This window comes from Hippopotamus amphibius, chromosome 9, assembly GCF_030028045.1.
Source record: "Hippopotamus amphibius kiboko isolate mHipAmp2 chromosome 9, mHipAmp2.hap2, whole genome shotgun sequence".
Classification (NCBI taxonomy): Eukaryota; Metazoa; Chordata; class Mammalia; order Artiodactyla; family Hippopotamidae; genus Hippopotamus; species Hippopotamus amphibius.
Genome location: NC_080194.1, coordinates 25,779,643 through 25,807,430, shown reverse-complemented (window position 1 = coordinate 25,807,430; position 27,788 = coordinate 25,779,643). Strand labels below are relative to the sequence as shown.

At 42.7% G+C, this 27,788-nt stretch overlaps 1 protein-coding gene across 1 annotated transcript in view; it reads right to left on the bottom strand.

The window, feature by feature from the left end:
• Nucleotides 1-17,590, bottom strand: part of PTPN5 (protein tyrosine phosphatase non-receptor type 5) — a 73,217-nt gene extending 55,627 nt beyond the window's left edge. Inside the window, exon 1 of the mRNA XM_057749335.1 lies at nt 17,415-17,590. Within this exon, the coding sequence (XP_057605318.1) occupies nt 17,415-17,590 (176 nt within the window). The remainder of the gene's footprint in view (nt 1-17,414) is intronic.
• Nucleotides 17,591-27,788: the final 10,198 nt, after the last annotated feature.

Sequence of the window (27,788 nt, the reverse complement as noted above, 5' to 3'; positions counted from 1 at the left end):
ATGAGCTGGCTCCCTTTTATTTAACTCTGTAACCTCACTTACTATCACTCCAGTCACACGGGCCTTTTTAATGCATCGCCAACATGGCAGCCACCCTGTGGCCTCAGGACCTTTGCACTGCTATTTTCTCTGGTTGGAAACTTCCCCCAGATAGTCAGATGGCTTGCTCCTTTACTTCCTAAACGTTTCACTTCAAAGAGGCCTTCTATGACCACACTGTTTTAAATGCAGACCCACTCCTCCCATTTTCTCCGTGGTAGTCATGACCTTTATTTTGTGTTCCCTGCCTGTAAGGTTCACTGGCCCTTCACTTCCAACTTTCACCTCAGTCCTCTGGCATGCTAGCTCTCCAGCCTTACCACGCTACTCTGTTCTCTAAACAGACTGCATTTTCCCATTTCTAGCCTTTGTTCATGCTGTGCTTTCAGCCTGGAATCCCATCCCCCCATGTCTTACCTAATTTTTAAGTTCCCGTTCAAATACCTCCTTCTGCATGGAGGCTTCTGTCATATTCCCAAGGACACTCAGCCCTCATTCCTTTCTGTTTGCTGTAATAATGGTTCCTTGTCTTTTACCCCAAGTGCACTGTGAAGTCCTGGGTCTCCTCTCTCTCCAGTTCCCAGTACAGAGGGGGCCATCAGTGCCTGTTGGTGGATGAAGGGCAATGAATGGGAGGCCCTGGGCTGGGCTTTGATTAGTCTTTTTTTTTTTTTTTTTTCTCCTCTAGGAGGGACATAGAGCCCAGCTGAGTCTTGTTATCCTCAAGTGGTTTCTTGTGGGACAAGGGGAAAGCTCAAATGTCAGATAACCAGGGAAGTGTGGTTAGATGTGTCAGCCAGTGCTCAAGGGCCCCACTCTCCCTCTCTGAAAGCATCATCTCCGTCATTCAGCATAAGGCTGATTCTCCCCAGATCGTGTCAGTGTAACAATAGCAGCTACCATCAACCAGCGTTTAGTATGTGCCAGGCACTGCTTTACATGTTTTCAATGCTCTATTTAATCTTCATGGCAACTTCGCGAGGCAGGCATTTTGATGTCACCATTTTCAGAAGAGGAGCCGGATAGAAGTGACTTATTTACGGTCCTACAGTCGGTATGTGAGGGGTATGTGTTTCAAATTAAGATCCAGCTAATTCCAAAGCCCAAGTTCACAGAGCAGAGACCCTGGTGGCTGATGAAGTGAGGGAGCCTCAGCAAGGTCACCCTGAAGCCACCTTGGGAGTCACAAGGGCGTGGCTCTCCAGAGGGCTTGGGACCTTGCAGATTTCTGTCAGTGGTGCCTGTGATGGCCTGTGGTGGAAGCTAGTTGTTGCCCTTCATAAAGTCAGCTTTGGAAGGCCAGCACTGCTGCCTAAGCATTCCTACCTGTGTGTTCTGGGTTCAAAGCCCAGTCCCAGCTGAACAATGCCCATCGCAATGTGTTATGGCGAGGAAGGAGCATGATAATAGACCTAGAAAATAGTAGGGAATCAAAACTGATTTTTCTTCTTTGCTTCTTGTGGGGAGTTTCTGTCACATAGAGATATACCCAAACATGTCTTCTCATCACATTTCAGCCCTGTACACCCTCTTATTTAAAAGTTCCAAATTCCTATAGTTCATTGAGTGTTGCCCTAGGATACAGTTAAGGAAGGAAAGTCTAACATTTATTGAGGGCTTTACAAATAAGCTATCCATGTTGCTTCCATGCACTCTCTCCTTTCTTCTTCACAAGCCCCTTAAAAGGGAGGTTCTCTTATTACCAACGAGGAAACTGAGGCAGAGAGATGGCAAAGGGACTTCGTTATGGACACAGGGCTCACTGCTTAATAGCAGTAATGAGATTCTAACCCACGTCTGATTCTGCACTCAGCCAGCACCCATATTCCTTAACCCCATCACCATGGAAAACAACCCCATCGATTTTCTTTCTCTTCTCTGATGGGGAAGACGGAGTGTTCTGTAAGGTCCACGGCAATGAAGTAGTTGTGAGGTTGGGAGGATTTAGGTGTGTTGAGTCATTCTGTGTGACTCATTTACCCTCTCTTGATGGAGGGAGGAAGAGGGTTTCGGGAGAGAAAAAGATGGTCTGATTAACCAGAGAGTGTCTTGCTGGTGGTTTTTGATGGACTGTCGGAGTCAATATTTCTCGCTTTTGACCTCACTTGCAATTCACTGTATCAGTAATGAAATGTTTTGCTTCAGTGAAAATGTTCCCCTATCCAGATTTTTATTTATTTACTTATTTATAACCCACTCCAATCCACAAAGGATTTGAGGTTGCTTACCACAGGAATAGAAATCATAAAACAATGTGAAAATATCAATAAAGAGAGAATCAGGACCAAGGAAAATGTAAATAAACTTTGAGAGACAAGACCAAGGCTTAATCATTACAGCCAATGTTTATTGAGGTCTTCCGGCAAGCAAAGGAATTTGTGTACGTTATTTCCTTTAATCTTTAAAAGAGTCCTATGATGTGGGTGCTATGAAATCTTTATTTTGGAATCTAGGGAACTAAGGCTCAGAGAGGTTAAATATGATGCCCAAAGTCACGTAACTAGTCCGTGCTAGAGCCAGTATTTAAATCTAGTTTGATTTTGAAGCTCATGCCCTTAACCACTGTCCTGTCCTGCTTCTCCAAGGGACAAAAGACCACACATTTGCAGACCACAGGGGCCTCTAGAGTACTGGGTTTGAGTCTCAAATTTGGTTCTGTTTTTCTTGAATATCAAAAAGGAAGGGAAACAACAAGTTACATAGAACTAAGGCCCTCGCATCCTTCAAGTCTTTGCTCAGTGTCACATTTTCAATGAGACCTACGCTGACCACTCTTCTCAGCTGAGAGCGGAGCTTGCCTCTTCCCACTCCCTTCAGCAGTTCCAGTCTCTCTCTCTCTTTGTTCTTATGATGGTACATTTTACCTTCCAACGTATTGGATGTTATATATTTTGAATATTATATTGTATACTTTATATAGCACATAGGTTCTGTAATATATCTATAGTAATAAATTTATGAGTTACAAGTTAGATACTTTATCTGTTTAATATGTTCACTATGTAATTGCCTGTCTTCTTCCGTTAGAGTACCAGGTCTGCATGGGGGAGCATCATTGTCTGTTTGGATTGCTGTTGGATCCCAAGTGTCATGGACAATGCCTGGTAGATAGCAGGTATTCAGTACATTTATGTTGAACATTTGAATGATAATTTCAGAGAGGAAGGACAGAACAATATATCTAAAGTGGCAAAGTAGGTCATTTTTTTTTTTTTTGCTAGCTCATATTTTCTTTCCCTTCTCTCCTTTCTTTTCTCTTTTTCTTTTTTTCTACTCATTTCCATGATGAATTTAGGCAGCTCTAGCACTTAGCTCTCAGAGCAAGTCTTTAGGAGGGTTTTCTGACGGTAGACCCTGAGGGTCACTAGGGCCAGTGACCTCTGTGTTGTTGTTACAACAAATGCATAAGTGGAATTCACGTTGCTGATTTTGGTGGAGTCTCTCAGTGAAAGCTGAACATTATCCTGACACCTAAATCGGCAAAGGTAATCCTTTCAGGGGTCTAGGAATAGTGTCCAAGTGCCATTCCCAGTGATTTGGGTTTTATAGCAGATGCTATGGGGAAGGAGATGGGAAAATAAAAACCAGAGCTTTTGTGTAAAACAATTGACTTAAAGGGAGGACATCCTTGTGTTCCTAAGAGCTCACCTCCGGAGTCTTATTTCCTGGCTGCAAGCCTGAAGAGTGAAAGCCAAGGTCATTAGCGAGGTTTGTCAGAGGAGAACCTGAGCTGAGACCAATTGCTGGGGTATGTGCGGGGGAGGGGGATGTGATGTGGGCTTGCTTAGGAGCCGGCCACAGATCCGGGCCAAGCCTCGGGGAGCCGCAGACACCAGCCTGTCAGCTCAAGGTGATGACCAAGGACACCTGGTTCCCAGTCCCAAGAAGAAACATCAGAAACACTGGTCTCAAGAAGATCAGAGCTTTGTCTCTCCCGTGGTCACTGCTCTGGGTGCCTGCAAAGCAGATTTATTCAACAAGTATTTTATGAAGTGCCTACTCTGAGTTAGCCACTGTTCGGAAGCCAAGTACATGTTAGAGGACAGGATAGTCAGCGTCTCTGCTCTCAAGGAACTTACGTTCTGGTGGGAACTCACTGCCAATAAACTGGGTGAAAACAGTGAATGAAAGGATAATTTCAGACAGTGGCAAGTGCACTGAAGAAAAGGAAAAGACAGTGGGGGTGATGGGGAGTGGAGGTGGAGGAGGCACATTTGGGATTGGGGGTTCAGGGAAGGCCTCTCAGAGGAGATGACATTTGAACAGGGACTTGAGTTATGAGAAGGAGCTGATCTCGGGGGGCCTTGGCCTGCAGTGGCTTGAAGCAGGACTTTGGTTCTCTGGCCAGAGACTGAAGTCAGGCTGTGGCAGTGAGTGTGCTGAATCCTAGCCACCAGACCATCAGGGCCAGGGGCCCGTGACAAGGCCCTGGCCCGTCAGCTTTGTAGAAGTGAATTTCCACAGAGAGACAGAAAGTAGTGAAACAATGTTTTTATTAGGAGGAAAAATGGTGCATGTGGATAGACACACGAGCGAGCGGACTCAAAGAGAGAGTTGCGCCCTCGTGGGAGTTTGCATCACTTATATGGGGCATTTCTTCCAGATTTCCTTTGGCCAGTCATCTTGCTTTGCCTGGTTCTGAGTCCAAATTTGCTTTATCTCAGGGTCCTCCCGTGTGTGCGCGTGCATCTCTTAGTCAAGATGGATTCTAGTGAAGAGGCCTATGGGTAGGTTGACATCACTTACCATGGAGTGACGCCCCCTCCCTTTTGACCTCCGAGGAGGCTTTCTGCACATGTGTAGTCAGAAAGGTCTCCCTGACCTCGAGAATGAGAAATATGTGGTCTCTTGTCTTGGCAGGGCTCAGCTTCTCTCTCACTTCTGCTATTTTGGAGTATCTGTCCATAGGGGACAAACTCCAGCTGCTCTGGCTGGGGCCCATCTATCTTCTGCCTCAAAGCCAGCTGAGCAGAGTAGGGGAAGAGCGTCCCAGGCAGAACTTTCCCTTCTGGGCACAGCAGGAAGGCCAGAGTAAGAGATGAGGTGGGAGAGGAGGGCAGGAGCCAGGCTGCAGGGGGTTTTGCATGCTGTGGGAGGAGTTTGGGTTTTATTCTGATGTGCCAGGAAGCTACAGGAGGTTTCTCATTCTGAGTGGGGAGAGTGATGAGACCTGGGCTTGAACTGTGGGTGTCCCAGAGAGCAGCAGCATCACAGAAGCACCGAGAGTCCCCGCCCTTCTGCTCTCAGAGGGCCCTCAGAGGCTGTGTGGCCCCGTGCTTCCCAAGCGGGCTGCGTCTCGGAGTCATGTGGGGGAGCTGTTAAAATATGGATTCTCAGGACTCCCCTTGGAAAATCTGGTTCGGTAGGATGGAGGTGAGGCTCAGTCTTAAGGAAGTTACCCCAAATGATTCTGCTGATTGGCCAGGGTTGGAAACAACCAGTCTAATCAAAACCCACACTTTAGGAGGCGTGTACTGAGGTTCAGGGAGGAGAAATGCCTTGCCTGAGGGAACACAGTGGGTTAAGGGCCAACCAGTGTCCTGACCCCAGAGCAGTGCATGGTCAGGGCTCTCTGGAAGCAAGTCATGGAAGTGACCGTTGGCTCACCTAAGCAAAGGGGACAGCCATGGGGAAGTGCATGGATGGAAGGGAAGGCTGAAGAACCATGCTTGGAAGGGTGGGGTTCAGGAAGCTCCGGGAGTTTTCAGGGTTGGGAGCGTCTCCAGTCACATCTAAGTGTCACCACAGGATGTGTGAGCACCTTTCCTGCCACTCAAAGTCCTGGGAGAGGGAAAGTCTGCTTGGCTGAGTTCTGGTGTGGGCTCACGCCCTTGGCTAGGGAAGGGCACACCTTGATTCACAGTCCCATCCAGATTTCACCCAAGATTTCGTCCAAAAGGAAATCAGAAGTCTGTTACCAAAAGAGCAGCCAAAAGTGTCCTCTACATCTGGCAGAGGGTTGTAAAGATCAGTCATCCTTGTCCTCGTTGCTGTGAACATGGTAATACTTATTTGTTTAATACGTACAATGTGTCAGGTACTATTCAAAGCGTGCTACATATATTAACTCATTTAACTCATACATTAAGGCTCCGGGGCAGGTACCGAGATAGATACTGAGCTAGGAAACTGCAGCACAGAAGGTATGTAGCAACTAATGCCTAGATCCTGCTTTTTACAGGTTCCAAAGCCCGTTTATTCCGGTTGTCTGATTTGTTCCTCCTGACAGCCTGTAAGGATCGGCATTTTCACAGATGCGGAAAGTGTGTGCACATGCTCACCCAGCTGGTAAGTGGTGGCGTCTTTGGAGTCATATATTCAATCATTCATTCGTTCATTCACTCGTTCATCAAATAGCAAGTGGCCGTCAGGGGTCAGGACTGTGCCGAGTTCTGGGAGCTCACTAGTGAACAGCTGTAGTTTCTTCTCTCCGGAAGTGTGCCAACTCCAGGGGCAGGGGCCAGAGAAAAGGCTAGAGCATGAGTGTGGGTCAGGAACCGAACCAAACCAAGGGCCTCACGATAAGGAGTTTGGCCTTCAACTTGAGGACAACCATAGAAGGATTTTAAGCTAGGAACTTGTGTTTTATGAAGACAACTCTGACTGCAGTATGAAGAATGGACTGGAGGGTGGTAGGAATAAAAGTAGGCGATAGTTAGGGGGGTGATGCCGTGATTGAGGTGAAAAATCATGCCTGCATTAGGACGATGGCACTGGAGGTGGAAGGAAATGAACAGAGTCCAGAGAGAAGAGATGGAATTGACAGGGCTTGCTGATTGGATGAGGGGGGAGGGGTTTAAGATGAAGAGAGAGAAGAAATGGAATTGACAGGGCTTGCTGATTGGATGGGGGGGAGGGAGAGGGAGGGGTTTAAGATGAGGGCAAGGTTTTTGACTTGGGCCACTAGGTGAAGAGTGGTGCTATATATATGCTGAGGGTACAGGCTAGCTGGGGGGTCGTTTGGGTGGGGGAGATGATACACTCAGTTTTTGGACAAGTGGTGTCGGAAGTCCAGGGGGACAAGGACATGGAGAGAGACAGGAGTTTGTGGGCTTTTTGCCTCCAGTTCCTATGCTCTACCCACAGTGCCTTGCTAATTTTATAATCTCCATCTGTAAAGAACACTCAGAAACCGCAGACTATCAGATCAAAGTGATAGAGATCCCCCTCACATTTCAGATGGGAAGACAGAGGCCAGAGAAAAGTGGTTTCTCTAAGGTGACAAAGTGAGTAGATGGCTGAGCTGAAGGCCCCCTCCCTACCACACGTAGTACCCTGGTCCCGAGGGTGCACTCAGGAAATTTGCAGCTCAATCCAGACTCCAGAAGGGCTCTGTTTGGCCTACAACTAATTCAAATTAGTTGCCATCATTAAAAAAAAATTAGGACACTGCAGGCACAAATCCACATAAAAATAACAGAAGATCTGGTAACTTCACGTTCACATGCCTACATCACAGTGACCAATGAATCTGGGTTGCGATTCCTCCCTTGAAGCGGGCCATGTCCAGTTTGCCATGGTCTCCACTCTTACCCCCTTTACTGAGGGCCTGTGTTATTTGCCATTTGTTGGGATGCTTGCTCTGTTGTTTTTCCTAAAGGGGAAAGTCACGTATTTCCTGGAACCTAAGAGATCTCTCATCTGACCCCAGCTTGCTTGTTTCCCTGTGGTCACTTGAATTATGACCCTATCGCTTCCCCTCTGTGAACCACACATTCCTCATTTGTAAAGTGAAGCATTTGAATATGATGATGCCAAGGTCCTTTCTAGTTCTGGCTTGCCAGGCTCTCCCAGTCTGCGCTTCAGAAATGAGCTGTGCTATTGACAACGCGTAATTGTTCTGCAGATGGTTTTTGAGGGATTGCTCACCCTTGACTCTTTTGTCCTTGAATTATGATTTATCTAAGCCCTTGGAAGGAAAATGCCTTTTGTTTTGGGAGTTTATCCTTCATCTTTTGATTTTGAAAAAAAAAAAATGAGTACTTCAAACAATGCAGCATAGTTGCAGTTGCTAGGAGGGGCGAACAGCCACAGAGGCTGCTTGGAGACGAGGCCATCAGAAAACTCTTGTCTCCCTTCCTTCCTTCCCTTCTCGTCCCTCCTTCCCTCCCTCCCTCTGTCCTTCTCTCTCTCTCTCTCTCTTTTTCTTTTGAGCAAAGATCCATAATCAATAACCCCTTCAAAAAGACCAATCTTGATCACCAATAGAGTTTAGATTGCCCTGAATCCAAAGGGTAATTTCTAAAGACCACCCCCCACCGGCCAAACTATTAAATATTCAGTGAAATGACCTCCTGGGTTTTAATTCTGGTTCTACCACTCGATGGTCATCTGACCTTGGGCAAATGATTTATTCTTCTCTGAGCCCCAGTGTCCTCATCTGTAAAATGGGTTGGAGGAAATGCTTGGATGCTCTTGTAGTTCCTTCTAGCCCTAATCTTTTAGAAGGATGCTGCAAGAGATTTAGAGAACAAGGTAGCACCAGCAGGTAATGTCTCTACGACTCTCCTTCTAGGTCAGCAAGGCTCTGGGACCCCTTCACCTTGAAGCCATAATATTCAGCTGTAGGTCTTTGTCTTTCTCTCCCCTGGCTATTTAATCAGTGGTAAAGAAAGGATTTCTATCCACCCTTCTCAGTAGATGTGATGTGCCCCGGGTATCAGCCTTTTAGCATCTTACTTTTAACATTGTTCCTTTATTATATAAAGGGCCAGTGACAGGACCTAAATGTCTCTGGTTAATTATTTTTCAAGTCCAGTATCGTCCTTCAGACTGCAGGTCTCCAGAGGCAGGGATGATTAAGTGACGATTTAAGCAACAAGTGCGCCCTCTGGTGACCTGTGTAAAAATTGCAGAAAGGCTCAACCATTCAACAAATACTGAACTTAAATCCTGCCTCTGCCTAACCTTTAAGGCAGGATTAAAAAAATGGACATATGTGTCCTGTAAAGTAATATATAGTTTACAAATGGGAAGGTTATATATGTGAAGCTTGTATTTCTGCTCGTAGAACCAACTTTTGCCCATTTGATGTGTCCACCCTCCTGCAGTTGGGGTAGAGGATATATTGAGTTTCACATTGTCATCCTTTAGTTACATGTATCTCTCGGTGAAACAATGGAATTGGTTTTTCCAGAAGATAATCAGCTTTCTGTGCTCGGAGATGTAGAAGCAGGTGTTACAGGCGTCCTTCTTGGGAAAGTTAGAAAAGGGTAAGGATAAAGTTAGGCTCACTGATTCAAATGATCAAATATTCATTGAGTACCTACTATATTCCAGAAACTTCCTAAAAGACAGGATGTACAAGTTGTGAACAAAAGTCCTTGTTTTATGAGCTTACATTTTATTGGGGGAAATAACCCCCAGTGTTATTTTCTAATCAGAGATTCCAAGATTCATCAAGTCCAAGGAATAGTAGTCTGGTTTGGCAAACATTTGTAACAGATTTTGGCCAGGGACTCAGGGCCCTAAGGAGGTTTTGTATATCAGAGTGAGAGCAGTTGAGACCTCTGGACATCACCTGAACAGACCGGAGCCTGACCACTAGAAGGTGTTCTGAGTCCTGAAAGTGGAGAGGCTGGTCCAAGGTTTTTATTCCCCAAGGTACAATTAGTCCTGAGTGTAGCCTGTGGATGGGAGGAGGGGAGAGAGAGGAACATGTACAGGCATCAGGATTTGTATATATTCCCAAGTCACGAGAGCTGGAAGGCATCTTTGAGACAATCTCTTGTAACATCCTCATTTTATTTATTTTATATCTTAATTTTTTAAATTGAAGTATAGTTGATTTACAATGATGTGTTAATTACTGCTGTACAGCAAAGTGACTCAATTATACATATATATAAATATATACATTCTTCTTTAAATATTCTTTTCCATTATGGTTCATCATAGGATATTGAATATAGTTTTCTGTGCTATATAGTAAGACCCTGTTGTTTATCCATTCTATATATAAAAGCTTACATCTGCTAACCCTAGCCTCCCACTCCATCCCTCCCCCAACCTCCTCCCCCTTGGTCACTACCAATCTGTTCTCTATGTCCATGATTCTGTTTCTGTTTCACAGCTAGGTTCATTTATGCCCTATTTTAGATTTCCTCATAAAAGTGATATCATATGGTATTTGTCTTTCTCTTTCTGACTTATTTCACTTAGTATGATAATCTCTAGTTGCATCCACGTTGTTGCAAATGGCATTATTTCATTCTTTTTAATGGATGAGTAGTATTCCATTGTATGTACATTTTTTATCCATTCATCTGTTGATGGGCATTTAGGTTGTTTCCATGTTTTGGCTATTGTGAATAGTGCTGCTATGAATATAGGGGTGCATGTATCTTTGTGAATTATAGCTTTGTCTGGATATATGCCCAGGAGTGGGATTGCTGGATCATATGGTAATTCTATTTTTAGTTTTCTCAGGAACCTCCGTATTGTTTTCCACAGTAGCTGCAGCAACTTACATTCCCACCACCAATGGGGAGGGCTCCCTTTTCTCCATACCCTCTCCAGCATTTGTTATTTGTAGATTTTTTAATGATGGCCATTCAGACCAGTGTGAGGTGTACCTCATTGTAGTTTTGATTTGCATTTCTCTGAGAATTAGCGATAATACCCTCATTTTAGAGATGGGGTAACTGAGACCCAGAGAGAAATACCTTTCCTGAAATCACAATCAATGATCATCAGCAAATGGGAAGTAAAAATTGAATTTGTGTGTATCGATAGGAGGACAAACATGTTACAAAGTAGCATGAATAGTGTGATTCTAATTTTGATTAAAAATCATATGTGATTATCTTTTGGAGATGAGATTGCATGGGTTTTAAATTTTCTTTGCTATGTATTGATACATTTAAAAAATATTCTACAGTGAGAATGCATAGTTGTAAAAACAAACAAACCATTATTCAAAAGAACTTGTATTTTCAGGGACTCAAAGGAGATAAACCCAAACTCAGTAGCAGTAGTAGAACACACAAACACACACACACTTTTTTTTTTAGCTTTCATGAATCTTCCACATTTAAAAAATAACTGTTGTAGAGATTGCTGGTCTTCCCAGTATGCAATTGCCCTCTCCTCTGGGCATACAGCAGGATTACCCTTCCTTGGGTTAGTCTTCCTTGGCTCTTGCACTTACTGTAGGATCATATGACTAATTCTGGCCAGTAAGTGGTGACCCATGTGATCAGAGGAAATGGCCAGTATTGCCTCAGGGCCACCGCATTTAATTTCCAGTGGAGTCTTTCTAGCACCAGGGAATTCCAAGTCTCGTGTTGAGATTGAGGTGCCTTAAGATGAAAACTTCCTGCACTGCTGAGCAGTGGGCCAGGAGGACAGCTGCCCTGAAGAGGTGCCCAGACATGCTGTGGACTTTGTATGAAAAGGAAATAAACCTTTATTGGGTTATGCCACTGAGATGGTGGTGGTGTTTGTTGCCACAGCATTACCTAATCTATTCCGATTAATACAGTTACATGCATAACTTATATACTATATATATATGAAAAAGAATTATTACCGTTTCATGAAATATAATCGAACATGTACCATAATCAGAAATGCTTATGTCCAATTTATATTAAATTATATTTTTAATGAATAATCATACTAACATTGATTTGAAATCAAGATCACTTTTTGTTTCCAATTCAGGGATATTAGTTTGTAATGAATGGTTAGCTGAATCACAGGCATGTAGTATTGGGAGGGACCTCAAAGTTTTATCCTGCACATTCCACAAGTTCATATAGAGAGAGGTATATAGCAACCATCCAGTACAAGTAAATTGTCTAAACCCATGGGTTGCAAAACCTTGATGAACTGAAATACCAGAACTTAACAAAATTGAGACTGCTAAGTCACACTTCTGAAGTTTTGGTTAAGGAGGTCTAGGATAGGACCTAAAAATGGTCGTTCAAGAAATCTGCCACGTGATTTCAGTCACAAGTCTGGGAGTCATTGGTGTAGAGGATGACTTTCAGGTTGCATTTGTCATTACTTAAAATGAAGCTTCATTTAAATTTTGTATTCACATTAAATCTGAAATCAATGTTGTAAATTCAGGTCAGGTTCTTTAGAAACAGAATCCAAGATGCGGATTCATGTACACGTGATTTATTAAGGCGTGCTCTTAGGAGAAGCCCGTAAGGGGATGGGGAAAGCCGGGTAGGGGAGGGGCAGAAGCTGAGCAAGAATATGATTTCAGCCAAGTTTAGCCTCAGCATGATTTTGCAGCTTGCTTGGAAATGCAAATTGCACCGCAGAACTTACCCCACCCTGGGGCAAGGAAACTGGGCCTCTCCACACCCACTGCACTGGGCAGTCATTGGCTAGAGGCCACCTGGGTTGGGGGTAATGTAAACTGTGAGGTGCCTGCAATCACCCAAAGACAATTTTGGGGTGGAGTCTGGTGAGTTCTTAGCAGGAATTCAGTTGGTAGCTGGGGCATAAGTGTACCAAACTGGAAAAGAGGATCTCGGGGACACCAGTAGCATCTGCTATAGTCTACCTCTCCTGCCACTTAGATCCACTTGCATCTCAGGTGGAATTCATCTCGTCTGGTCTCAGCTTCTCCAGAATTCTGGATGGCCGCAAGTTATAGTGAAAGTTACAAGAGAGGAATGGGATGAGTTCCAGCGCCCAGTTCCGTAGCTGGCCCTCCGGCTGCCACTGACACATATCATCTCCTTTCTCTCCCAGCTATTAGAGAGTCTCTTCCCCTCTGTTTAATATTTCTGCTGGTCTAGGTGGCTTGACTGGTGGAGTAGCCTAGACCCTCAGGGAGTCTGAACCCCTGATTATCTTGTCCTTATCAGGCCACGATTGCTCTCTTTAGCCCGTTTACAGGTAGACTGGTCATGAGAGTAAGAAGAGACACCCAGTGGCACACCTACTCCTCCCTGCTCCTACTTTTGTGCTAGCATCCCTGCCGTCTCATGGTGGTAAGTGTCAATCACTGCTGGAAGTAAGATGAGGCCTTGCTTGCACTGGGGGTGTACTGGCACAAGGAGCAGAAGGCGTCCAGAAGTCAGTGATACTTTTAAGTTCAGTGAGACTCTTGTTTTGTTCCCTGGTGCAAGCAAGCTCCCTTTGGGGACCAGGACCTCTAGACTCCCAGAGTCCAGAGTTGCAGGCATGGGAAGCACAGATTCCCTAAGGGGATCACAGGGAGTAAAGGTGAGCGGGGCCTCTCCTGTTTGCATCTCTTGGTTCCTGGATGGAATGTTCTGCCCATGGAGGACATTCCACCTATAATGGCGATTGGTTTAAGGATACCTGGCACCTTGCATGCATCTTTAAGAGGCCATTTAACCAGTATCAGGTTAGCCTCTTTTGGACGATGCGGTATGTGATAAGACCCGTGGATTCCACGTGCCTACTGCTTTCTTCTTTGGCCATTGATAGGGTCTCTTGGTCCAAGGCAATATTGTCTGTGGTTTCATGATGGTAAATCAGATGTTCTGTGCAGGAATGGGACTAGAGTGAGGAAAGTGAGGTGCCTAGGGTGCAGACCTTAAGATGCACCTTAAGAGTTCAAAACTCACTTTTTTGTACTCTTTTGTACTGCCTCACTTTGGTGCTGTCCCTGACCCTGTGAGCCTTCAGATCATGGTTCTAGTGGAGATGCTCCAGGCAGGAAAGGCAAATGGTATACCTAGAATATGTGCCAATCTGAGTCAGGGTGAACTGCGGCCATTTCCAGGATGGACGGTTCCAATTGTGGCCCGAATGGCGATAGGTGGCCGAGGGGCCTCCTTGAAGGGTGATACCATATCGGGGGCCTGAGTGTCGGTCTTTGTTGCTGGCAGGTTGGCAGCAGCAGCAGCCAGATCAGCCCTGGGGAGAGAGGGAGATGGGGCTGGAGGGCCTGGGCACAACCTCCCTCTCTGTCCTCATGGCTGTTCTGCTCATGATCCCATTTCACCAACACTGGGGTGGCCAAGGTCAGAGGCTGGCTCACGGTGGCTGGATCCTGTCCACTTGGTCTTGTCACGCCTTTCCTGAAGTAGAAGCCCTCTGGTGGGCATTAATGTGTGATACCAAGTGTACAACTTAGCGGTTTTTAGTATATTCACAGAGTTGTGCAAATTTTACTACGTTTAATTATCCCCCAAAGAAACCCTGTGGCCTTTAGCTTTTCCCTCATTCTTGCTCCTCTCCCCCCTGCCCCTGCCCTAGCCCAGAGCAACCACTCATCTGCTCTCTGTCGCTATGGACTTGTCTGTTCTGGGCATTTCACTTAAATGGAATCATATGATATGTGGTCTTTGAGTCTGGCTTCTTCCACTGAACATAATGTTTCCAAGGTTCACCTGTGTCACCGCACGCATCAGTACTTCCTAATTTGTTTATTGCCAAACGTTGGCCATTGTATGCATATACGTTTTGTTTATCCATTCATCACTTGATGTACATTTAGGTTGTTTCTGCTTTTTGGCTATTCTGGATAATGCTGCTATGAACTTTTGTGAACAAGCTTTTGAGTGGACATATTTTTTCATTTCTCTTGAGTTGCTGGGTCAGATGGTAACTCTATGTTTAGCATTTTGAGGAACTGCCGAAGTTTTCCACAGTGACTGCACCATTTTACATTGCTGCCAGCAATATATGAGGGCTCCTCTTTTCCTACCGCAGATGCCTCTGGTACCATGGGATCTGTGGGTCACATCGCCTTTGTGACAGGATTGTTCGTAATGCAGGCTAAGCTTGCCGCAGAACCCTTTCTTGCTTTGGGTTCCTCTCAAAACAGGTATCCTTCCACATCACTCAATAAATAGGTCAAAGCAGTATCCCCCAGTGTGGTATATGCTGCTTCCAAAACCCAAAGAGGCTTACCAAGGCTCTTTCTTGGTAGCAGTAGGTATAAGGTACAATATCACGTATTTTGCTTTGAAGGGGATGTCCTGGCAAACCTCCGAACCCCTAAAAACTTCGCTTATGGGGCAAGCAGGCCCCTGAATTTTTGTAATATTTATCTCCCGGATATCCAGAGCAGTTGCGAAGGCCAAATTAGTAGTTCATGGTTACCAGGTCAAATTAATATGCTGTCATCAGTATAGTGGACCAATATGGTATTTTCTGGAGTGTCCAGATGGCCCAAGTCTCTTCAGAATGTTTTGCAGTGGAGAGTGTAATTGTTGTATATGCTTGCCCATCTCACCTGAAGCAAACTCCTTCCAATCCTCCCTCCTGATGGGTATTAAAAATAATGCCAGATCAAAAGCAACACCATGTACTAGAGGCCATGTTACTGTGTTCTAGCAAAGATGCTAAATGTAGCACAGCAGCTGCACTTGGTACTACTTCCTGGTAGATGTGAGCAGTCCACTGTCATCTGCCCTATTCATTGCTTCTTACAAAGGCCAGACTAGTGAATCAAAAGGTTATATGGGGGAGGCAATGACCTTTGCATCAATTAAATTTTGAGTGTAGTACCAATCGCTGCTGTTCCACGGGAATGCAATGTTGTTTTTTATTTATTGTTTTGTCTAGAAGAGGGTATAGTTTCAGGGACTTCCACTTGATCTTTCATATTACAGTAGCTTTTATTCCACAGGTGAAGGAACCAATATGGACTTTTGCTGACTGCTAGGTAAGACCATTCCAATTAAATATTTAAGAGCTGAGGAGATGGCTACCAGTTGGTCAGTGGACTCAGTGGCTTCACTGTGGTATGGACTTGGCCCAGGACTCTTTATTACTTGACCTTCATCTGCCACTTCTCTAATAGGAGATAGTAATGGCGCACTGGGTCCCTAGGTTTCTGTGTCAGCTCAGACGGTATATATAACACCTCAAAAGTTCTACGTATTTGTTTTTACCCAAACATTGGTACTAGAGTTACCCAAATACTGGCAGTTATCCAAATGCTTTGAGGAAGGACTGGAAGCATCACTATACCCACTTACTGTGGTATTTCAGGGCACTTCCCTCACGGGGACTCAGCCTTTCTTTCTTAAAAAAATTAAAATATAGTTTTTTTTTTTAAAAAAAAGATTTTATTTTGAAACAATTTTAAACCTGCAGAAAAGTTGCAAGACTAATACAAAGAAATTTTGCATACTCTCTTGCAAAAGCCCCATTCAAGTTTCATCAAGAACGTCCTTTATAGCATCTTGTCCAGGGTCACATGTTACATTCACATGTCAGGTCTCTGTGGTCTCCTCCAATATGCAACAGCTCCCCTGTTTTTCTTTAACTTTCATGACTTTTACATTTTTTTGAAGAGCGCAGGCCAATCATTTTGTAAAGGTCCCTCAAAATGGTTTTGTTTAATATTCACATATGATTAGACCTATGCTATACATTTTGGCCAGAATACTGCGGAAGTGATGCTGTATTTTTCTGATTGCAACCCTACATGATGTGGATTTGTCCTATCACTGGTGGTGTTAATTTGATCACTTGATCAATATGGTGTCTGCCATATTTTTCCACTGTAGTTACTTTTCTCCCTCTTGCAAATACTGAGAATTTTTCTGGGAAATACTTGAAGCTAGAGTAAACGCCATTTCTAATCCCATTTTAGCACACTAGTTTTAGCATCCATAGCTATTTCTTGCCTTAATTATTACTTCAGTGGTTGCCAAATGTTGATTTTTCTAATTTCATCAATTTTCAGTTGGCATTCTACTGTAAGAAAACACTTTTTCTTCTCATTTATTTCACTTGTTTATATATTTATGTCATTGTGGACTCATTGATTTCTATTATTCAATGAGTTATAATCTGGTACTATCAATTATTTATTTTGATGATCAAATTATACCAGATATTTCCAGTGAGAGCTCCTTTGAGCTGGTGTCTGTGTTTGTTTTACATGTCCCTGTCATTCTTAGAACACTTCCTTACTTTCTACAATAATAAGACTTTTCCCAGGTTACTTTGTTCTTTTCCTGCTCTAGTGCTGGAATCAGCCATTCCCCCCCCCAGGTAGCCTTACTTTCTTTAAATGGAGAATGGTATTTAGAAATGAATACTGGAGTATTGTTGCTTCCATGCCCCCTCAATTGTCAGGACTAGAATATATGCATATGTACATACATATATATGTGTATGTGTGTGTATATATATACACACACATATACATGTGTGCAGTCATGTGGATGTATGTGCATTTGTGTGTGTGTGTGTATGCATATATACATAGATAAATATGGATAGGTCTATTGTATATGTTGAAAACCATTAGTTTATACCTATACCTCCAATTCCAACCCAACACCAATCCAACAGGGTTCGTAGATGTTCCTGTAATTATTTGTATTTGCTTTTCTCAGCCTTGAGGAATCTGGCTCCCATTATGCTTAACATATTCACTTATTTGCTGAACCTCCTGAACACAACCGGTAACCTGGCCCCACTGGGCCAGCGCGCTGCAGCGCTCGGCTTGGGCACCCACCTCGTGGAGGCCCTGCTTCTGCGGCTCTGCCTCACCCTCTGCTCTGATGTCCTCCTTGTAGGGGCTCATCAGCCTCCCTTTCAGTGGATGGGTTCTGGGTGTGAGGCCCGGCTCAGGTCTGAAGACTGGGTGAAGCATCGTGACACTCTGCTGAGGTGGCTGACCTCAGCCTCCTGCTCATTCATTCTTGATGTGCTTTGGTTATGCATATTCAGTGATGTCTTTGATGCCTGAAAATCTTTACTGCCCCAGGGAACACTGCGCTCCATTTTCCATCCCCACAGAGTCCTTCAGGTCAGGCCCCTGGTTGCTGTTCTGCCATTGCTGCTCACTGTGGCTCGTGAAGGCTGTCTTGCCCCCGATGATTCATGCTGCTGTTTGGTCTCTCCTACTCGGGAATCCTACCCTCCCTGTTGAAACCAGGGAGCCCAGCTCTGTGACAGCATCTCCCGCTGCCAACTCCTGCCTCCAGAGGACAGCCACCATGGAGCTGCTCAGCCCTCTGACATCCTCCTCCTCGTTCACTCCTTTTCCCCTTGGTAGAGGTAGCATCCTCTGGGCTGTTCTGAGGAGCAAAGCCTGAAATGGGGATTCCTGGGATTACTTAGTGGAGTGTTCTCAGGAGGAACCTGTAAGAGAGCGAGGGAAGCAGAGTAAAGAAGGGGCAGAGCTAAGCGTGGAGATGGTTTCAGGTAAAGTCAAATCTCATCTTGACCTTGAGTATAAACTGCAATGTGGAGTCTGTCCCATCTTGAGGCAAGAAAGGTTTTTTGTTTTTGTTTTTTACTTCTTCCTTAGCTAGGCATCTCAGGGTGAGGTGGCTCCCATCACCTGAGGACAAACATTTGGAGGAGGTTGTAGGTGTGAGCTACTAGCAGTGGCACCTGGAACCAAAACCGCAGAAGAAGTCTCAGCGATCTGGACAGGTCACCACCTGCGTCTGCTCTACCTGGACATACCTCAACCCTAGTTAGCTCTGAATCTGTTCCGTTTGTGTCTGCACCCTCCCAGCTGAACGTGTCTGGAGAGGAAATCTGGAGAGGAAATCTTACTGAATGCTATCACTTTTTTTTTTTTGGCACACGGGCTTAGTTGCTCCGGCACACGGGCTTAGTTGCTCCGTGGCATGTGGGATCTTCCTGGAGCAGGGATCGAACCCATGTCCCCTGCATTTGCAGGCGGATTCTTAACCACTGCGCCACCTAGGAAGCCCCATGAATGCTATCACTTTTAAAATGACCAATAGCTTCAATTGAGTATTCAGTGCTGCCAGGTAACTATGGTATATTTCTCTAGTCCATTCACCTCTTGTTCTCCTTGATGGCTATTCCCTGGCTTCCTCTTTCCTTAAGCCTCTGACACATTCTCCATCATCCTGACTGTCAGCTGATGACCTTAATTAGGATAATAGAAACAATCAGAAGAGAAATTCCTCAAAGCTCCATCTCTACATCTGTCACCCACCAGCATCTTTAACTATGTGCCTTCTCTTCCCTTCTGTTACTATAGGTGAACCTTCTCTTTACTTCCCTTCTTTACTGTAGATGAACTACCACTATTCCTACTAAGGCCAGCCTCATGTGGTAGGAGTGGGGGTTGGAGGGTGAAGCCCCACCCAGATGGCACTGCTGGCTCAGCAGGAACCACTCTTATCCAAGTCTAAGGGCTGTACTACCCAGAGCTGGGGAGGGGGGAGCAGGGGAAGATATATTTCGATCTTTCTCTCCTGCTTCCTGATCTCCTGCTGGTGCCTTCCATTGGCTGAACCACAGAAGCCCATGTGTTGTAGTCAATAGAAGGTAGCCTGCTGGGGCACAGAGAAAGGCAGAGAGGGTGGAGAATTGGTTGAGATGGGGGCAAATGGACAATAACTAGCACATATGTGACCTAATACGGATGATTTCCAAATGTATATCTCCACTGGAACCTCTTAATTCCAGACTCATATATTTAGTTGTCTGTTGAACTAGTTTACCCATTGCTCCTTAAAAAATTACCATGAATTTAGAAGCTTAAAGCAGCACATATTTATTGTCTCACAGTTTCCATGGGTCAGGAGTCAGGGCATGGCTTAGCTGGGTCCTCTGCTCAGGGTCTCACGAAGCTGCCGTCAAGCCACATGTGATCTTTCGTGCGTGATCGTATGAAGCCCCAAAGGTTTCAGCTAGAAACTGTGGACCTGTGTGTTTCAAACAGTGGAAGTTTGCCCCGCCGATGATCCAGGGACTGTGTCATTCCCTGGGTGAAAGAACAGAGACCATAAAGTGGAAGAGTCTTGGTGCCAGTTGACAGATGTTCTTCAGTCTGGGTTGAACCTGCAAACATCAGTCTGGTTATAAGGACTGCTGTGTCCATGACTTTTGTGCAGTTTCAGGTTGTCTTCCTAGGGGAGCGGGATTGAAAGAAATGACCACATCTCTCTCATGACGATTGTATTGGTGAAAATTCACAATGAGGACAGGATTCTGGGCTGTTCTGCCCTCTGCTTATGGAGGCCCCCAGAGAGCTGCAGGGGAGAAGACGCCTCCCCATGGTGTGACTGCAGCTGTCATACAGTTGTGGGACACGTACAGTAGTTCCTCACATGCACGTACTGTATTGCTGAAACTCAGATTTTTCCAGAAGGGGAAGCTGAGAGAATAAATCTATGGCGAACAAGAGGAGTACAGTGGTTATGAAAATGGTTCTGATTTTTCACTTTATTTGTTAGAGATGCAGAAATCTCACACACCTGAGTGGACAGGTCCCACCGTTTGGCGCAACCTAAATTAATAGAAAAAAATTTTTTTCACCTCTGGCAACTAGAGAAAACAATGTCTAATCAACTTTCCAGACCCTCTGACATTTAACATGTTGGCATCTGCCTACCTTTCCAACCTCATTTATTACTACTCCTCTCCTATTTTTGGCATCATCTTCCAAAACCCCACCCATGGAAGACATGGTTAATAGATCCCAGAACCTTGTCACACTGAGTCTGGCTGGAGCTGGAGAATTCTTCTCCAGGCAACACCCCACAGACTCTACCAATCAACCGGTGTTAACCTGAGAGGGAGGAAACCTCCACATTGTTCAACACTCCCTAAATAGTTTTGGTGCATTTTTAAAAATTTAATTAATTAATTGGCTGCATTGGGTCTTTGTTGTTGCGTGCAGGCTTTTTCTAGTTGTGGCAAGCAGAAGCTACTCTTCGTTGCAGTGTGCAGGCTTCTCATTGCAGTGGCTGCTCTTGTTGCGGAGCATGGGCTCTAGGCGTGCGGGCTTCAGCAGTTGTGGCACATGGGCTTGATAGTTGTGGCTCGTGGGCTCTAGAGCGCAGGCTTAGTAGTTGTGGCGCACGGGCTTAGTTGCTCCAAGGCATGTGGGATCTTTCTGGGCCAAGGATCAAACCTGTGTCCCCTGCGTTGGCAGGTGGGTTCTTAACTACTGTGCCACCAGGGAAGTCCCTTGTTGCCTTTCTTGAAATTATCTTATGTCTGCTTGCTTTCCCTGTCAGCATCTCTTCCTGTCGAAAATTTTCTTGTCGTAAATTTAGGCACCTCCTAGGATTGTTTTGAATATCAAAAGACCAAAAAAGATAGCTGTTAGGAACTTGCTTTATAAACGAAGGGCTGTATAAAGGTAAGAGCTTCTGCCTCAAATTCCTACCCTTCTCTGAAGCAGCCCCATGTTTGTGGTCCCACCCCACAGAGTCCTAAACGACCTCACCCTCTGTGCTCAGCTAGCTCTGAGTTGGTGGTTATGTAGCCAATACGCCCCCACCCTCGTGAGAACACCCTGTAGTACTATATCTTGTCCATTTCTACATTTCTACATCTCGGACTTCCAACTTCCAGAAAGGTGAGAAAATAAGTTTGTGTTATTTAAGCCACCCAGATTACGGTATTTTCTAAAGGCAGTACAAGCTGACTCAGACAGGCAAAGATTTCTTATATAGGATACAGAGAAGCATAAATCATAAAAGAAGAATATTGCTAAATTGAAGTTTATCAAAATCTAAGACTTTTGCTCTTTGAAAGACTCCTGTAAGAAAATAAAAATATTCACAATGCATAAAACTGACAAAAGACAAGTATTCAGAATATATAGAAAATACAACTGAATAATGAAAAGACAAATTACAAAAATGTCAAAAGATTTGAACAGACCATTCCATAAAGAAGATATGCAAGGGACTTCCTAGGTGGCGCAGTAGTTAAGAATGCGCCTGCCAGTGCAGGGGACACGGGTTCTATCCCTGCTCCAGGAAGATCCCACATGCCGTGGAGCAACTAAGCCTGTGTGCCACAACTATTGAGCCTGTGCCCTAGAGCCCTCGAGCCACAACTATTGAGCCCATGTGCCACAACTACTGAAGTCCACGTGCCTAGAGCCTGTGCTCTGCAACAAGAGAAGCCACTGCAGTGAGGAGCCCACGCACCACAATGAAGAATAGCCCCTGCTCTCCACAACTATAAATATATGGGGATATAAATATATACACCTACACACACTACTGTTTCATTAATACCTAGGATTGAGGGCCAATTGGAAAGTATATGTTTACCTTTATAAAAACGTGGCAACCTATTTTTCCAAAGTGGTACCATTTTACATCCCCACCAACGAGTGAGAGTTCCAGCTCCTCCAAATTCTTGCTAACACTTGGTGTATACATTTCCAAAGATTTGAAACAATCCAAATATTCAACAACAGGTGACTAGATACACAGATTTTGGTATGTTGGCACAATGCTGTACAACTCAGGAATAAAAAGTATGAAGAATAGATGCATGCCACAAAGAAACAAGACATGAAGGATTACACAATGTAGTAGTTCATTCTAAATCAGGAAAAATTATTCTTTAGTAACAGAATACAGATCAGTGGTTGTCTGGGGCAGTGGGTGGTGTTGGGAGACGGATCGCAACAAAGCATGAGGGAACTTTTCGGGGTAATAGAAAAGTTCTATATCTTGACTGGTGGGGGGTGATTACATAGATATATATATCTGCCAAAACTCATTGTGACCATACACATTTATTGTATATATATAAAATGGGTGCATTTTAAGGTGTAAATGGTAGTTCACTAAAGTTGATTATAAAAATATAGACAGGACAAACTCTAAGGATAAAAATTGTCCTTTAAATTGACTAAATACAGTTTACTGAATAACAAAATGTAATAGCACAGGTATGTAACTCATACCTTTATATTCACTCAGATAATTGTTAGGGAATTAAATGTGTTCATATGTAAGGTGATTAGAACACTGCTAGCAGTACATAGGTGTTAGCTACCACCACCACCACCGTCAGCATCACCACCATCAAACTACATCTCAGCATTTTGCTATGTGATGAACAATAGGACAAATCCCCATGGACACCAAAAGTTAATTAAAGTTCATCACACTAACCAAGGTTTTATATGAGCTTGTTCCACACGTGAATTGATGTGTAAAACCAGAGGAAAAAAAATTGAAAGGAGGGGCTCAGGGACAGAAGTGACCATGAAAATAAAACCCCAGCGTGAGTCAGAAATTAAAAGTACAACAAAAAAAGACAAAACGCCCCTTAATTAAGATACAGATCTATTCCATCATCACAAAGATCCCTTGTGCTACCCTTATAGTCACAACTCTCCCTTTCTCTTCCTTCTGCCTTGTTCTCGGTAACCACAGATCTCTCCTCCACCTCTATAATTTTGTGATTTCAAGAACATTATATAGATGGCATCATAAATAGCCTTCTGAGATTGGCTTTAAATTTTTTTTTAACTTGAAGTATAGTTGATGTATAATATTATATGTTATAGGTTTGTAATACAGTGATTCAAAATTTTTAAAGTTTATACTCCATTTATAGTTATTATAGAATTTGACTATATTCCCTATGTTGTACAATATATCCTTGTAGCTTATTTTATATGTGATAGTTTATACCTCTTACTCACCTACCCCTACATTGCCCCACCCCATTTCCTCTCCCTACCCGGGACCACATTTTGTTCTCTATATCTGTGACTCTGCTTCTTTTTTTCTACATTCATTAGTTTGTTGTATTTTTAAAATTCCACATATAACTTTTTTTGTGCAGTATTTGTCTTTCTCTGTCTGACTTATTTCACTTACTGTAATACCCCCCAAGTTCATCAATGTTGCTACAAATGGCAAAATTTCATTCTTTTATATGGCTGAGTAGTATTCCATTGTCTTTATCCATTCATCTGTTGATGGACACTTAGGTTGCTTCCATATCTTGGAAGTTGTAAATAATGCTGCTATGAACATCAGGGTGCATGTATCTTTTTGAATTAGTGTTTTTGTTTTTTTCAGATATATACCCAGGAGTGGAATTGCTGGGTCATATGGTAGTTCTGTTTTTAGTTTTTTGAGAAACTTCCATACTGTTTTCCACAGTGACTGCACCAATTTACATTCCCACCAACAATGTATGAGGGTTCCCTTTCCTCCACATGCTCGTCAACATTTGTTGTTTGTGTTCTTTTTGAAGATAGCCATTCTGACAGGTACAAGGTGATATCTCATTGTGGTTTTGATTTACATTGCCCTGATGATTAGTGATGTTGAACATCTTTTCATGTGCCTGTTGGCTATCTGCATTTCCTCTTTATAAAAATGTCTATTCAGTTCTTCTTCTGCTCAATATTTAATGTTTTTTTTTTTAATGCTGAGTTATATGAGCTGTTTATGTATATTGGATATTAACCCCTTATTGGTCATATCATTCGAAATATTTTCTCTCATTCTGTGGGTTGTCTTTTTGTTTTGTTTATGGTTTACTTTGCTGTGCAGAAACTTGTAAATTTGATTAGGTCCCATTTGTTTGCTTTTCCTTTTACTTCCTTTGCTTTAGGAGACAGATCCAAAAAAATATTGTTATGATTTATATCAAAGAGTGTTCTGCCTATGTTTTCCTCTAGGAGTTTTATGCAATCCCTATCAAAATACCAATGGCATTTTTCACTGAACTAGAACAAATAATTTTAATATGGAAACACAAAATATCCTAAATAGCCAAAATAATCTTGAGAAAGAAGAGTAGTGCTGGAGAAATCACACTCCATGTCTTTAGACTATACTACAAAGCTATAGTAATCAAAACAGTATGGTACAGGCATAAAAACAAACACATAGATCAATGGAACAGAATAGAGAGTGCAGAAATAAACCCAGGTACTTATGGTCAGTTAATCTGTGACAAAGGAGTCAAGAATATACGATGAAAAAAGGACAATCTCTTCAATAATTGGTGCTGAGAAAATACAGTTATATACAGGATATACAGTTACATGTAAAAAAATGAAATTAGAACAGTCTCTCACATCATATATGAAGATAAACTAAAAATGGATTAAAAACCTAAATATAAGACTGGAAACCATAAAACTCCTAGAGACTGGCTTTTTTAACTCAGTATAATCACATTAAGATCCATCCAAATTGTTGAGTATATCAATAGTTTATTCTTTTTACTTCAGAGTATGGATGTATTATAGTTTGTTTTCACTCACCAAAGGACATTTGGTTGTTTCCAGTTTTTGGTGATTATAAATATGTTGTGTACATGTTTTTGTATGGTCATAGTTTTAATTTCTGTAGGATAAATCCCCAGGAGTGAAATTGCTGGGTTATGTGAAAAGGTATGTTTTATTTATTAAGAAACTGACACACTTTTTTCCTGAGTGTCAATGTGTGAGAGAATGGCATTGTATTTTAATTTCATTTTCCAGTTATTTTCTAGAATATTGAAATACAATTGATTTTTTCCTCTTTGTCCATTTGGCACGTTATATCACTAAACTCAATTATTAGTTCTGGTAGCCTGTTGGAGCTTTCTTAGGACTTTCTACCTACATAGTCTCATTGTCTGTAATAAAGAGAACTTTACTTCTTCATTTCCACTTGTATGCTATTCATTTATTTTTTTCCCCTTATTTTATTGGCTAGCATCTCCAGAACATTGTTAAATAAAAGTCATGAGAGTGGATATTCTTGTCTTATCTCTGAAATTAGAAGTAAAAATTCGTTGAGTATATCACCACAAAGTATAATGTTAGCTATAGATTTTACATAAATGCCCTTTATCAGATTTAGATGTTATATTCTGTTTTTATATGTTAAAAATATATAAATATTATTAGGATGAGTGGACATTGAATTTTTCCAGATTCTCTTTCTGCATTAAGATGATTATGTGATTTTCTCCTCAAATCTGTTAATGTGGTAACTACATTGATTAATTTAAAAAGTGATTAAAATTTTTTAAAAAAAGGCTTTTACATTTACTTTCATTTTTACCATTTCTAGTACTCTTTATCTCTTCAGATCAAAATTTCCATTTAGTGTCATAGGACTCTTGTATGAACTCTGGCTAATATGTCTTGTAGTGCAAATCTGCTGGCAATGAATTATCTCAGTTTTCAAGTTTTTTAAAAAGGTCTTTATTTTACGTTCCTCCTTGAAAGATATTTTCATACGGTGCAGAATTCAGGATTGGCAACAAAAAATTTCAGTCCTTTAAAGTGTCACTCCATTGTCTGCTGGTCCTCATAGTTGCTGAGGGGAAGTCTTGTAAATTTTATCTTTGGTTTTGTTTGTCTCTCTGTAATCTTTGTGTATTCCCTGGCTGCCTTCAAGATTTTCTCTTTATCTTCAATTTTCAGCATAGTAGGTGTTAAGGACTGAGTTGTGTCCCCCAAGTTTATAAGTTGAAGTCCTAACTTCCAAGGGGATTGTATTTGGAGATAAGATTTTTAGGAGGTAATTTCAGGTTAAATGAGGTCATGAGGGTTGGGGGAGGGGGGTCCTTAATCTAATAGGATTGGTGGCCTTATAAGAAGAGGAAGAGAGAGTCTCTTTCTCTATGTGCATGCACTGGGGAAATGTCACGTGAGGACACGGTGAGAAGATAGCTCTCCGTGAGCCAGGAAGAGAGTTCTCACCAAGGACCAAATCAGGTGGCACCTTGATCTTGAACTTCCTAGCCTCCAGAACTGTGAGAAATAAAGTTCTGTTGTTTAAGTCACCCAGTTTATGGTATTATGTTATGGTAGCCCACACTGACTAAGACAGTGTGATATCTCTAGGTGTTTTAAAATTTATTTATCCTAATTGGGGTTCTATGAGTTTCTTGGATCTTAGCTTTGACATCTTTAATTATTTTTGGAAAATTCTCAGCCATCATCTCTTCAAATATTTCTTTTGGTTGTTATCCCTGTCCTTCTTCCAATGAGACTGCAGGTGCATGTATTTAGACTATGTGATATTATCCTCCTGTTCATAGATGTTCTGTTTTAATTTTCACTCTTTTATCTCTTGGTGTTTCAGTCTGGATGACTTCTATTGATCCATCTTCAAATTCTTTGACTCTTTGTTCTGATGGGCCTGTCTAAGGAATTCTTTACCTCTGACATTTATGTTCTATTTTTAGCATTTCCATCTGACCCTTTCATATTATAGTTTCCATCTCCTTGCTGAAATTCTTCATGTGTTCATGCAGGATGTCTTCCTGTATGTATCATTTAATATATTTAAAGTTACTGTCTGTTAGTTCCAACATGTGGGTCCTGATTGAATCTGCCTGTATAGATATTGGAATGTTTTTACTTGCTTTATTATGCCTCTTATAATTTTTGATTCAATGCTGGACTTCCAGTGTAGAACAGTAGAGACTGAGGTAACAGTATTAAGTGTGAAAATGGTCCTTTTCTTCTGTCTAGCCATTAGCATGTGGGGGTTGAGTCAACATAGACAGAAGTTGAGTAAGTTTAAGTGGTGATGTTTGTATTGTTACCTTCACTGCACGGTAACCTTCAAATTTCTGTAATGATGGGCTGCTATTGCCTTGTGCTTGTAAGAAAGGATAGGATCTGGGGTGCCAGTGGATTTTTTCTCAATGTTCCTGCTACTCCTTTAGCTTTCAGATATATATATATATATATATAAACTATATGCATATCCATGTTTGTGCCACAGGGAGTGTCACTACACATGGCCTTGTTCAACCCCTTACTGTTGTTTGCTACTCAGTTCAAGGCTGGTAGCGGATGCAGGGATGGTTTTGTGTTGTCCTTCTTAAGCTCTGGTCTTAGGCCAACCCTGTATAGTGATAGTTTTTTGAATGATGAACAACCTTGTATCCTTTAAATAAACCACATTGGTTGTGATATATCATCCCTTTTATATATAGCTGGATTCTATTTGCTAATAATTTTGGGGGGATCTTTGCATCCCTTTTCATGAGGGAATTGGACTGGTATTCCATTCCTGATATTGGTTATTTGTGCCTTAATTTTTTTTCCATTACCAGTTAGTCATACATTTATCAAT